This window comes from Rhamphochromis longiceps, linkage group LG11 (genome assembly GCF_057381845.1).
Source record: "Rhamphochromis longiceps isolate RC_006_pf linkage group LG11, R_longiceps_female_GT1.1, whole genome shotgun sequence".
Lineage (NCBI taxonomy): Eukaryota > Metazoa > Chordata > Actinopteri > Cichliformes > Cichlidae > Rhamphochromis > Rhamphochromis longiceps.
This window is the reverse complement of record NC_140567.1, coordinates 37,954,454-37,968,644: the sequence shown is the minus strand read 5'-3', so window position 1 is coordinate 37,968,644 and position 14,191 is coordinate 37,954,454. Positions and strand designations below refer to the sequence as shown.

General features: G+C 40.9%; 1 protein-coding gene across 1 annotated transcript; it reads left to right on the top strand.

Annotated features, from left to right (window-relative positions):
* Nucleotides 1-2,236: 2,236 nt before the first annotated feature.
* Nucleotides 2,237-11,884, top strand: LOC146659970 (uncharacterized). Its single transcript, XM_085421936.1, has 5 exons — nucleotides 2,237-2,373; nucleotides 8,957-9,055; nucleotides 9,158-9,267; nucleotides 11,052-11,150; nucleotides 11,663-11,884. The coding sequence occupies exons 1-4, from the start codon at nucleotides 2,316-2,318 to the stop codon at nucleotides 11,118-11,120; spliced, it is 336 nt and encodes a 111-aa protein (XP_085278062.1). The 5' UTR covers nucleotides 2,237-2,315; the 3' UTR covers nucleotides 11,121-11,150; nucleotides 11,663-11,884.
* Nucleotides 11,885-14,191: the final 2,307 nt, after the last annotated feature.

Below are 14,191 nucleotides of genomic sequence, written 5' to 3'. Positions count from 1 at the left end.
AGGTGGTAGATGGTTTGATGGTCATCAGATTGTTTCACATTTACGTGGTTGTACGGCTTCATTATAAAGATATACAATCAAAATAAGTATAATTTATGTAAATATGCAGTCATCAAAGGTTTTAAAGGGATTTCTTGGTTCAGTTGGTGTGAATGGTCCAGCATCTGTTGGCCAGACAGGTTTTTTAGTTTTGTTCACCAACAGATTTTAAATCACCATCATTAAAAAAAAACTTTCAGCTTTTATTCAACTTTTTTTTTTGCATTAACTGTTTGGAAGGTACAAACATTTTTATACATAGTTTCAAAATTAATTGGATAATTTCCCAACTTTAAGTTGTGGCGAGTTGCAGCCCCCTCATCGAATATATTTAAATAGAAATGAATGGAAAACATTCAAACAATTAGAAAAGCCTCCAAAAATATGAATGTGTTTGATATCTTCTACTGTCTTTCTAAATAGAAGAAACAAATTTAAATGAATGAACTTGACAACATGATGATGTCAACTCTAATGTTTGACTGTGGAAATGACTCAAAAAATTGATTATTTTGTGGCAACAATTTCCTGACGTCATACAAAATGTGTACATCAAAGTGTGGACAGTTTGCTGCTCTTACACACAGATGAGCCTCATGGCACTCAGGTGTACAGCTGTAGACAAAGCTCAGAGTGCAGAATGCCCCCAAACTCCAACTCACTCTCACTGTAACAGAAGCGCCTACGTCTTTAACGTCTGACCTCAAAGTGCTGCCAACTAGGTTCTGCCTGAAAGACTCACATGGTAAGAGGAAGAGGAGCTAACTGGAGCCAGATCTTTGCTCCTTTTAGCTCCTGATCACTTTGGACACCTCCTATTATCCCTATAAGCGCCTCATGTGGCATCAGGTGTGCCCAAAAACTCTTCCGATTTTTCTCTTTTAAGGATACCTGAAAAGAGAAAGTATAATTTTGGTGTTTTATTTTAAACAAATACTCCTGTTTGCATGGGAATAAGATGAGCTCATGTACTTACCCTGTGACAGAGGTGTGATTTATGGGGGAGTTTTCTTTGTTTTTGTCTACATGTACAGTACAGATACATTCATTTTTGTTATTAAAAACATTTTAAAAAGTGAACACAGTGAGTTTGCATGTCTGGTTCTGTAAAACTGAGATGTTGGAAAAACTCTGCTGATGACACACACTCTCTCTCTCTGCATGTCAGGATTTGCTTTGTACTAAATTAACTTTCAGTTTAAGTTTGTATCAAGACTTGTGCTCCAGATAAATCAGTGATGCAGTGAGATATGATAGAGGTGTCAAAGATAGATGCTTTGACGGCAGGAAGGTAATTTATCTTGGCTACATCAATGTTTCGTACCTGCAGGCCAAGCCTACCAACCAACCAACACAAAGCAGCAACAACTGCAGTTCCCCGAGTGGCCACTTGAGGCTGGCTCCAAAAGCCCAAATAGCATGGCTGCTATTTGCATTAATATGTCTGAGCTCCAATTTTAATCAGTGAAATTCTAGTATTTCATTGGTCTGTTACTTTGCACTTAGTGTCAGCTATCAAGTGTGTTTGCATTGCATGCATACAGTTTCTGGATGCAGCTTGCTAACTAAGTAAGCTAGCATTAGCTGGTTGCATCCTGCCAAATCACTAAAGCTGACATTTCAAAACCCAAGTCCACAAAACAATAGATGACATCAAGGTGGCTGCATTTTTTCTTTTATGCACAGTTTCTTGCTTCACTCAGTATGATGGGCTTTGTTTATACACAGCTTGTGACTGAAGGACTTAATCCACACTTTGTCCGATAGTAAGCAGGTAACCTGTGGATCTTTAAGCTGTACACTCTCATATTCCTGATGAGATTCAAGCGTAAACATGTGCAGGCGCATCTGAAAAGTTCCATTTGCATCAACAATGAGTAATTATGTTGCCTGGAAGATTTACAGTTTAAGAATGGCTCATATGCACTTGGTGCTGCCCCTCTGTGGGCTTCCTCACAGCCTTCCAATTAGAAGAAAGTGGGCTGAGTCCCTTAAATGGACAGGGGCTAAAACAAGCTGGTTACATACTGCTCTATGAGGACGTGTTTGTTTTTGTTTTAGATCCACTTTAATAAACCCCACAGTGTCCATCTGTGGAGAGACAAACCAGTGTGAATGCAGACTGAGTCTGACCCACCACGTCAGGACTCGTTACAAAATTCTCTCTGCTGGGAAGAATTTACTTTTCGGTGAGTGTGTTTGAGGACACACCTCCTCCCTCTGGCTGTCTCTCACGCTCTCTCTTTCTCTCAGAAAGTTTGTGTCTCTCGTCCAGAATGAACGTGTTGCTCTCCATCTCTCTCTGGCTCGCTCTGGTAGTGCCGTCCTGCCGTGGTAAGTGACCCGCGACCTTTGACCTAAACTAGTTCCAGTCTCTGTGTTGTAAATATCTTCAGTTTAAAGGAGGTTTTAAGAAAGCAGAGCACAGATAAACGAGCTAAAATGTAATATTCATGCAGGGAGTCGGCCCCAGCTTTAACTGCTGACAGGTGTGTTGCTTTATTTCAGGTACAGGTTATCATGCTGTAAAAAGCCTCCTGCAGCTCTTACATGTCCTTACCTGTCACTGTGTGCATTTGTGATGGTGTCAAAGATTAAAGACCAGCTCTTGGGTCAAAATAATCACATCAGCGTTTAGTTAATAATAAAGGAAAATCAGGTCATTTCAAAGATCCGCCCACTTTAGTTGATTTGATACATTCTTCAGATTAAGAGTAAAGTTGTGTCTCTGCCACCATGTTGTGGGTTATTTTCCAGGAAATGTAGTGATGACAGCTTTATCGCTGTACATAACCCTAACCACACCCCTCCGATATGACATCACCTCTCCTTACACTTTATTATTATCATTTTGTTGAAGACTTAAACATTCAAGTTAAAAAATTACATTTGAATTAAAAGTAACTTTATTTATGTAACTTTGTCTTATTATTAAAAATAAAATGATATGAATGTTGCAAAGGTGTTAAATAAGAGGGTGGATGAGTTTGGGGCTATGTGATGAAGCTCTTATCAGACCTGTTTGCTTTCATGGTCGCGTCTTCGCCTGAGGAGTGAAGGTTGCTGAGTGTGTGGTCCCTCAGGCGTGTTGGGACTTTTACTGTGTTGCTCCTCGGGTTGATAGTCAGCACGTAACTCGTGTTTTTCAATAGGAAGTGTATTTCATGTCTGCAGCACACATTTTGTCCAACGCACCACATGTTGCCATGGCAAAGAAGCCATGAAGGAAGCGCTTTCTGATTGGTGGTGTCATCAGTAGAGTGTGTTAGGACCTTTTCTTCCACTACACTCATTTTGACAGTAGTTAGTCTGTTTTCAGATTATAATCAGACATGAGAAATTCACGTCATGGAACAAATCTTTATTTTCTCATGAAGTGGATTTTCAAACAAACAAACAAACAAATAAATAAATCTCAGCATAATTTTGTCTTCTTGTCATAAGTTAGATTTCTCCTGAGGGTCGTTATTAGCTGCATCATTAAACCGATCACTCCTCTAAAAGTCTCCAGTGGTTAGATGGTGAGGCCCAGAGAGCTGAAACTGCTGTAATTCTTCTTTTTGTTCTCTAAACAAGCGTCTGGTCCTTTGACCTGACTCCTGTGGATAAAGCAGTGACTCAAAAAGCTCCACACTTAAACACACACGATGTGACAGCAGTCATAGAGCTGAAATGAGCCTTTCCTTTATTTTCCTTTCTAAATTATATTTCATGAATTCCAATCGTACGCATGGCTCAGCCCTGAATCCAGATGATTCTCTTCCACTTGCTTTGTCTCAGCTTCAGGGACTGACCTTGGGCCCAGAACCAGCAGCTCTAACAGTAATGACCCAGAGGAAAAAAATTATTTTAAATGTAGAAAGCGTAAAGTCACAGTGCCAGCAGACTATCTCAGACATCCTGCCTCCTAGCAAAGAATTTTTAGTTTCCCCCGGGGAACCAAAGCCATCTCAGGCCAGACAAGATCTGCAGTCTCTCCAGCGACTTCTGATTCTATACTGAAATCTTCTATGAGAAAATATTCAGGGCAAAAAGCACCCAGGAGGCTTCCTGATCTCAAATGACTGCTTGGGACTCAAAGAAGCTGCTTCTCCACGCCAACCTCCCTTTGCAGGTCCTCACCTCATCTCTAAGGGGTTTCCACTCAGGGGTAGTTGCAGTAATTTGAGAAGGTGGAATATCAGCTTGGGTGCACGTGGTGTGACTGTCAGTGGGTACTGCTGTTGACTTAACAACTTAAACAGACTGAACTGTCCCAATGATTAGCTGGAAAGTGGTACACTCCAAGCATGTTCTTTTAAATATGGTCATAGCTTCAGGATGAGCCTGACCTCTGCACAAGGGAAGCTCATGTTAGCCACTCATGTGTGACTTCATTTTTTCAGTCCCTCCCAAAGCTCATGAGGGTTCGTGCACACACTGATGTGCAAATGGAAAGTTGAACTCTATCTCTGCAGCAATCCGCCGCTCCGTCTCATACAGTACCCGGCTTCCTGTCAGTTGTGAAAACATCCATAGATATTTGAACTGCCCGTCAAACCTGTACGGAGAAATCTTCTGTATGTGCACTAAACAAAATCTTTTAAAATATGTTTTCAATCTTTGTTTTAAATTAATTTCTTAGCACATTTTTTGATCTTTTAGATCAGCGGTCTCCAATCTTTCAAAATAAGACACACAACTACAACACGGGAAAAGGCCCAGGGAAACTGAGCTAACAATAAAAACCCTGAAAACCATAAATTTCTCTCGTGGCCCGGTACCAAACGACCCAGTTTAATAATATTACGAAGAAGCTGAACATTAAATTCAAGTATAGATATTTGAACACAAATATCAAATGAAACTGTCAGTTTAGAACTGTATGTGTTTCACTGCAAACCAGTGAAGGGATGCAAGAATAAGATAAATATGTGAGCACTGGCTAGTTTTAGTTAGCAGCCGGGCTGCTGGATTCTGCACCAATTAGAGACCAGTTGTGGAGGATGAGTCACAGGAACACTGACAGTAAGTTCCAGGTTTGATTTTTGCAATTTTTCGGAGGTGAAGGCAAAAAGACTGAATGAGTTTGAGATGTAAGATGCAAAATTCAGATGTAATTCTTCCTTTTTGTTCTTTAAATAAGCGTCTGTTACCAAAGATGATAACGGGGTTCTTAGCAGGTCTCCAAATGTTGATTCGGTTCATCTGGACGTCGCGATTTCAGTGGGAGAACCATCTGTCACTCATTCAAGTGACGTCCAGATGAACAGAATCAACTTTTGGAGATTTACTTACCTGGATAATTGAGGACGTTGTTACTGCCGAGGAGGGCGATGTACCGACGGACTTTGTTAGAGAAGCTGAAACTGAAGCTGGAACTGAGGTGGAGGACATTTGAATACATACAGTACAGTATCTACATCAGTGAGGCAGGAGAGGCCGTCGAGTATCATCTGCATAGCAGTGATTGTTGATGTTAGTCAATGGAGTGACTGGTAATTTGTTTTCTAACACTCCACTGTGGACTTTGTAGCGTTGGTTCACATTATAGACAACAGGCATGATGAGTGCCACCATGCTTTGGTGGACCATCTATAATCAGCACACTGCCACAGCAACACAGGCCTTTCTGGATCAGGAGCATACACTCACACACTCCAATGGTCAGTATTTAAACCTGATATATCTCCTATTAAACATGCCTGAGACTCACTGGGTTGATGCGATATGAGATTCAGCCACAGCCCATTACCATCACACACCTATAGGCTGCACTCATCCAGAAATGGAGAGCGATTCCTCGAAAGCAAACCATGCTGTCCACGTGCAGGAGGGTGACTGCCTGCAGTACATCTTGAGGAGGCCATACCTTGTTTTAAACATGTTATATCTCCACATATAAGTATCTGACTAGTATACTGTGTCTAAGACAAACAAGTAAAAGAAAAAAATTAGCTAAAACTTAAAACTAATGAATGGATCCAGGATATGATTAACTTAGCTTAGCCTTGAGGGTAAAGATGGGAAAAGCTTTATCTGGGTTTCATCTGAACCTTTTCGATGTCTCCATTAGTTTAGTGTTTTCAGATAATGAAGGGAGTTAGTCGGAGTGCATCCAACTGTAAGCAAGCTGCAGGTTGATTCATTTTTGCCCTCCAGTGAATTTTTTCAAGCTGAATTGTGAAACTTTGTCTCCTGGATGAGATCAGACAGAAAGTCTCTGCTTTCACAGTCTGTCAACGATACCATCAAAACACAAAGATCAAAATGTGTGCAACATGAGTCTTCATGTCCAGTAATACGAACAGATGAGACATTTCATGATCACGAACCAGCAAGCTGTCACAACCAGTGAATTAACAGTAACTTTAGTTGCTTATGACGTATAAACAAGAGCTGGAGTCTGGCGAACAGATCAAAGCATCAAATAGCACAGAAACAGTTACCAACACGTTTGCTTTGTTACATTTCATGGTGGTAATTCTGTAATCTCCCGCACAGCCTGCAGGTCACCGATGGGTCACGCAAACTCCAAACCCCCCCAGTGTGTCTGAGAAGATCAGGTCCAGACTCTCCACCCGTTGCACCAACACTCTGCCACCTTAGCGTGTAGCTAACGCTAAGCCTTCATGTTTTTGTGACCCTAAGCAAGATTTGGTGAATAAACTAAAAGTGAGTCAAATAGACTGATGAGGAGCTGAACACTAGAAGTAATGCACGGACCAGTTTTATAATTTTGACTTTAAAACATGTGGACATGCAGATCTGCACTTCCACAACTGTGTTAAACACAGTTAGCAAGAGTTTCCCAAACTGCTGGGACCTGCGAGTTGGTGAGGACGGAGATGGGAGATATATCACCTGCTGACAGACCGACATATTCAACGATCTGCAAAGATTGTGGATGCAAGTAGACAAGAATCAGTCCTCCAGCTTCAAGTTTTTCAAGTTTTAGCCCCCCCGCCCCAAATACGTGACCTTTTTACATAAATAATTAAAAAGTTTAAGTATTTAAAGGCCAACCTCTCAGGATTCCTAAAAGAACATTAATGGAGTGAGCTTTGACTTCATTAAGCTGATGGTAAATGCTCTTTTGAGTTCCTGAGTTCACTCTGCGGGTCCCGACACGTCTCAGTCCATATGGTAACGCCCGTGGAGGAGGAGCGTTTGAGTCCTCGTTCTTATCTAAACATGCAAGTTCACCGAGGGAGGCGAGTCTCTGAGCCAAGCTGTCAGAATGAGTCGAAGCGCTCGTTCATCCAGCGTGCTGCGGCACATTTTCACAGCCTGATGAGGAAATGTCTGTTTTGAACACTTTCACTCTCAGAGTGTCTGCTGTTGCGCTCATGGTGTCAACTGAATTCATTAATTGTCCTACAATAAAAGTGTTTTTCTGTTTTTTCCTGGATAACATTTTGCACCAACTGTTGTTGATATTCAAAATATTACCATGAAAACTAGAAAGCAGGTTTTTTTTCTCAGATTTATTCATTCCAGAACTTTATAAACTACTATTTATTCTTGCAGTTCTTCAGTTTGTCATTTCAGTATCCGTCCATCCTTTGCTCTCTAACCATTTTATTTTCCAGCTTTCCTCCTGAATGTGTCAATCTTTGGTAAAAACCAGTTTACTGGAGGGAAACTGTTTCCCTTAAAGCCATCTTCCAAACCTAAATAACTAGATGACGGTTCTTCCTAATACATCCTAGAATTTTATATCTTTTATAAAATATTATAAAAATAAATTCTGGACAAAATTGTCCTTCTTAGTTTAGAGACTAAATATAAATGGAAATGTCTCTGTAATTCCCATAAGGTTAAAGAAAAAGGCTGAATTGTAGTTCTTAATGTTTCGGTCTTGTATTATGAACACAGAGAAGTGAACATGAAGGGAATATAATATTTGCTTTGTTGATGATCATTTCTTTCATGATCAGGTCTTTAAAAATGTGCGTAACAGACGGTTAAACCAGAAGTGGCCGATTGTTCTGGTAAACGAGGTCTAAAAATACAACCACAGGAAGGTGATCACATTACCGCCAAGTCCCCCGAGTCTAACCCCGAGTGTGTAATCGGAGTGCAATCTCAGCTGCAAATCATTAACTCTCAAGTGATTTTTAGTCACCGTCTCGTTGGTATATGAGCAGGACTGTCGGTACTCACATCCACTTAAATGTAGATATTAGATAACAAAACAAAATGAGAGAGGGGATTTTGGTAAACCTCAGTTTTCTTCTTTTATACAGGAGTTTTGAAGTCCCCGCTCTCAGTCACTTAGATTTTCTTTTCATAATAAAATGAGGATGTGTGTCTGCAACAGAGAAAAGCTTCATCACGTCCAACACGCGATTACACCCTCAGCATCTCAAAGCAGGATAAATCCATGCTTCCTGCCACGCAGACGCAGAAGAGAAGAAACTAAGTATAACAAAAAGCGAGCAGTTTATTAGGCTGAATGCATGAATACAAAACAGGGCAGGGGCATAACCAAGCATGAAAACTAGAACAGAAACTAAACAAGCACATGCAAACTTTAGCGTGAAATAAGAGACTGAGGACTTAAATACACAGGAGAGAATGAGGGAAGAAGAAACACCTGGGAAACACAGCTGGCACCAATGAACATGACACCACACGGGAGCAAAACTAAAGACACTGAACGTGGAAACAAGAGACTTTCAAAATAAAACAGCAAGCATGGCGAGACATGAATTGGGACTCGTGTCATTGTCTGAAATACTGAGACCAGCCTGTCTGACACCAACAACCACAGTTTGAACTTCAGCAGCTCATCTGGACCACGCGTTTTATGCTAACATTTCACTTATTTGTATGCTACGTTTTATGCCATACATACATACACTGAAAAAAAAGACTCTTTCCCTTAAATCCATCTTTCAACACGTTGATGTTTCTTCTTTATTTACCTCCACAGGAAATACAGGAAGTCTTCAAGATGATAACTACACGCCAACACCAACACCTGAATACGATGACGACTATGACTACAATGCCACCTTTGACTACTACTACGGTAACAGCACAGGAGCCACACAGCATAGCGACTGTTAACAACAGAAGTAGCACTTTGCAGTACTGACAGCCCTATCTGTGCTTCCTGTGTCTGTGTTCTTAGTGACCATGGCTCATAACGCCACAAACAGCGCAGAGGACAATGAAGTCTCCGCTACCATGATCATCCCAAATGAGGTTCCCGAAAATAAAGTGTATAATCCCAGGAATACGGTGAGAAATTACATTTTTATTTGTTCCTTCCTTGGTGTTCACATGTTTTGGGAAAGGACAGAATCATAGTATTTCATTTAAATCAATGTTCACAATGAAACATAACCTGAAACGTACAATCACTGTGAGTCTCAGGCTTCAGAAACACTCAGTTTCACACAGATTTTTTTCAGATCCTCCTACTATGGAGAACCAGTCTCGTTATATGGTCATGTCAAGCACAGAAGCCACACTAAGAGTAGTTTAAATCTTTTGTTTATGAGAGGATGAACTGAGCTGCAAAAAAATAATACAATAATATTGTGAACAGTGAATCTGGCCAAGAATAAAAAGATGGAAATTGGAACAATATCTACTTTTTAAATCAGGAGTGGGACCTCCAGGCCTCGAGGGCCAGTGTCCTGCAGGTTTTAAATGTGTCCTTGATCCATCACAGCCGATGCAGAGGGCTATATGACCTCCTCAACATGTGCTGAAGTTATCCAGAGGCCTTGTAATGAACTAATCATGCGATTCAGGTGTGTTGACCCAGGGTGAGATCTAAAACCTGCAGGACACCGGCCCTCGAGGCCTGGAGTTGGACACGCCTGTTTTAAACAGCTGGTTCTATCTGTCCTCTCTGTCCAATGTTCACATTTTGGACAGAGAGGACAGATGGTTTGAAAGAGGAGTGAAAGAAGCATCTATGTCCACTGTGAGCGACCATCTTTGAACAGAGGCGGGGGTTTACGACACCAACTCTCTGCCATCTATAATCCAGTTTTGAGATCCCTCCCCAGACGCCTTAACGCCCACTCACATCCTGGGCCATCTGACCTCAGGAAATCACATGATAGGGTGGAGCCAGGTTTCACAATGAGCTCACCCGAAACCCTGGCTGATTGTGACCCACACCCATTTTCACACCTCGGCTCATGTGATTAGGTAGAGGATCATCAGGGGGTCCTTTGTCCCTCTTTGGGGGGAAACTTCCACTGGGTTTAAATCTGGGACTCTCCACCATTTGACCTTAGAACTGAAGAAGCTTCTCGGATGAGAGGTGAAACGTCTTCAAGCAACTTAAAGAAGTCCAGACGCTTTTCTTTCCAAGCTCCTTTGACTATCTGCCTGCAATTCTCTTCACGCTTCACCACGAGGGGTCAGCAATGAGTCTTTTTAAACACTGTTTTTATTTCTCTGTATAAACTGCAGACAAATGTTGCTCAGCTGGCTGTTGGTCGGAGGACAAGTTTAAAGTTTTAAAAGATTGTTTTTTACAGTTAATATTTTAAATACACGCACTTTACAGTCGATACAGTCGTTGCAGAAAAGGCTGAATTCATTACATTAAGTGCTTTTAAATCTAAACTAAGAATCCTTGAGGCCAAGTCAATAACATGCAACTGTTTCAATTAGACTGACTGTCATTTTAACTGAATTTTCAAATTTTTGTTTGATTTTTATTTTATCATTTTATTTTCCATTTATTTTTGCATGTGTGTTGTTGCTGCCTGTGTTTAATTGAGTAATTTCTATAACTGTGAGACACAGAAACAAAAGAGGTTTTTGATCTCAATGGGATCTTCCTGGTTAAATAAAAGTTTAAAAAAAAAAGTAAGTAAGTAAAATTTATTTATATAGCGCTTTTCACGAATTTCACAAAAGTGCTTCACAATACAGAATGAAAAAAGAATGAAAATACAACAAATAACAAAAGAATAAATATTTTAAAAATGTGTCTGTGTCACAAACTTCAAATATAAATATGTGTGACCTCTGTGTGACCTCTGTGTGACCTCTCTCAGGTCTCGAGGACTGGTCAGCCGATTCTGGTCCTCACACTAGGATTGGCCGTCCTTCTTCTTTGGAACTGATTGCCGGAGGAAAGAACCACCTGCCACCAGGTGAGAACAGAGACTCATCACGATGATAGCAGAACACAGCAGATAGACACCGAGATAAAAATGTCACATAAAAAGCAGAAAATATTAACTGGTTTTTAACTGACTTAATATTTCATCTTTTTAATGTATTACTCAATATTATTTTCTTATATTAATTATGTTTTCTTGTTTAGTTTATTATTGGTTCAGTATTCATCTAGGAGTTTGATGGTTTTGATACCAAAACAAACTTCCTGTAAAACTGCTGTGAGCAGTCTTTCCTTTCAGCATCCTGCATCTCCCTCTGCCATTTTAAATAACCTTTAGTGGTTTGAATATGTGGATGCATGGTAATAAAAAGAGCCAGAAGTTACAACAATCCTCTAAAGTTACATGAAATTGTGGGAAATTGTGGTAGCATGTAAGAAACCCGTGGGCCACCTGGCCCTGTGGGCTGTACACGCGACTCCACAGGTTGAATGGTTTTTCTCTTTAAGGTCAAACATAATGAACATGTTCTGTTTGCATTCCAGACCGCTGAGGGCACACAGGACCAGACAGCGGGACACTTCCTGATGGTCATTAGTGTCATCGATGACCTCACTAATGATCGATCATCAACTACCTGCCCGCGGCACTTCCTGTTTGTTTATATGGATTCTTGCAGCAGGTTTTGTTTTTTATCTGAGCATCTCTGCAGTTTTGTATTATTTGGATGTTTAAGTTCTGCTTGTGTAATAAAATATTTTTATTTGTCTTTGTCTGAGGTTAATGATCAAACAGCAGAGGCAGTGTAAAATTACTAAGAGAAAAAATCAGAACGTGAAGGTTTAGAAGATGTTAGTGAGAGCTGCTGGGATGTAAGGTTGGAGACAGTGGCACCAACACAAAGACGAAGCAGGATGGATAAAGAAGGAGGAGGAAACCAGCCCAGTGAAGGAACAATGGCCTGGAGGGGTAAGTTCCCTAATCATAATTATGCAAATTCTCATGACCATTGATCAACAACCACTGACCAATGGCCATGAGTACCATTGACCTCCCAGCCCATTGTTCCCTCAGTGGGCTGGTTTCAGTCAATATGCAAATATCCTGTTTATAAGATTGAGACCTGCAGTCAGCTGAGACTGAAGACGTCACCTGGATGATGATGACGAAACGTTTCTCCCACAAAATGCTGATGAACAGAATCAACTTTTGGAGATTTACTTACCTGGATGATTGAGATGCATCAAGACGAATCACATTGTGGTCTGTGAGGTGCAGCAGTGCCCCCTTTTGGCTGTAAACGGGAACTACAGTCCACTCAGAGAAGCTTTGCCATGATGAGAGTCGAATAGCTGCTTCACCTGCAGCTCAAAGGTTTGCACTTTTATTTCTCTGCACGGCAGAACATCCAGTGATGCTCCAAACAGCTTCTTCAGGGATTATTGCAGACGTTAAGTTGAGAGAAGCTCACAAACTCAACATCTGTCCAAAATGAGAACAGGTTCAACTGGAACACTGCCTACAACACACATCCACACCTGTATTCATGCAGTTGGTTTGGTTGATTCTTTGTTGTTTTTGGGGTTTTTGGTAAATATGCAGATGTTTTGATATTCAGAAATGCTCATTTAAATATTTTTGGGTCCAAAATCTTTTTCTTTATAAATGTTGCACTGCCTGTTTTCCACATTTAAACAGAATTCCTGTCACGGCGAGTGAGAAGAGCCGCGTGGAAAAGGTAAAGGAGGATCCAAACGCAGGCAGCCGTGAAGGTGATTTATTGAACACGAAGTATAGATAGGCAAACGGCAAAACGGAGAAATAAAACTATACTGGGACAACTAAACTTACTGAGCATGAACAAGAACACCAACCTGGACATAAAGGAAGGAAGACGATGGTACATGACGATGACGGCAGGAAACACACAAATGAAACGTGGTGGGTGGACAGACAGACCAGCAACTACAACGACAGAGAAACACAGGGAGATCACACACAGGTGGGGACACAGCTGGGAGTAATCAACAAAACGAGACAAGTTGCAAAACTGAACACACTCACATGAGACGCAGACCTTCACAATAAAACAGGAAACAAGAGATCACTACACGAGGACGCAGACAGGACACAGAACTAAACTCACACAAAACCTGCGAACAAAAACCCTAAACCAGAATCACAGTAATATAATACATCACAAATAATCAAAACACCAGACAACCCCAAAACACTCCAACATGCAAAATAAACCAAAACATAAGGAACTCAAAATACTGGGTTGAAACTGACCCAGAACCGTAACGATTCCAGGTGTGACTTTGCTCTATGGAGCAAGTTTAATGTGTTTATTTTTATGTTATTGAAGTAAATGAAGCAGCGTCGGTAACAGTGAAACAGGCTGTCACTGACTCTGCTCTTCGTGTAAGTGTCACACACAACATCAGGACTGTTCTTCTAATTATTTTCATGATTAAGAAATAAACATAAAAAGAGCTGAATTTGTTTGTAACAGTTCAGTGATTTTTAATTTACATCAGAAAAATAATACTGTGACTTAAACACACACACGCACACATAACAACAACAAATAAAACCAGGGTGGATAAACCAGCCCGTTCTCACTCTCGGGGCGTACTATACCGACGTTTTGTCAGGTCCCGCGGCGTTCATGAGGAACGCGAAAGGTGACCTTCTGCAAAAGCGTAAAATGTTACGATTTCTCACCCAGCGTCAAATATTACGCTTAGGGAGTGAGAACATGTTGGGATAAAGTAACTCACCACAGCAGGACGCCGTGATCAGAGCGAGGCAGAGAGAGATGGTGACGGGGGGATGTCTTTACCTTATGATTTAAAGCACTTTGAGGCGGCTGTTATTGCTCTGATTTGGAGCAACATGAATAAGACTGAACTGAATCAAACGTCCACTTTCTTCTAAGTAAAGAAGTCTTCTTGGAAGCCAGCCGAGGGGCTGCACCCACCTCATCCTCCTGCTTATGCAGAGTTTCTAAAAAACAAAACAAAACCGGTAAACCTGCTGAGTGACATAATTTCTGCAGATAATTTACCAAA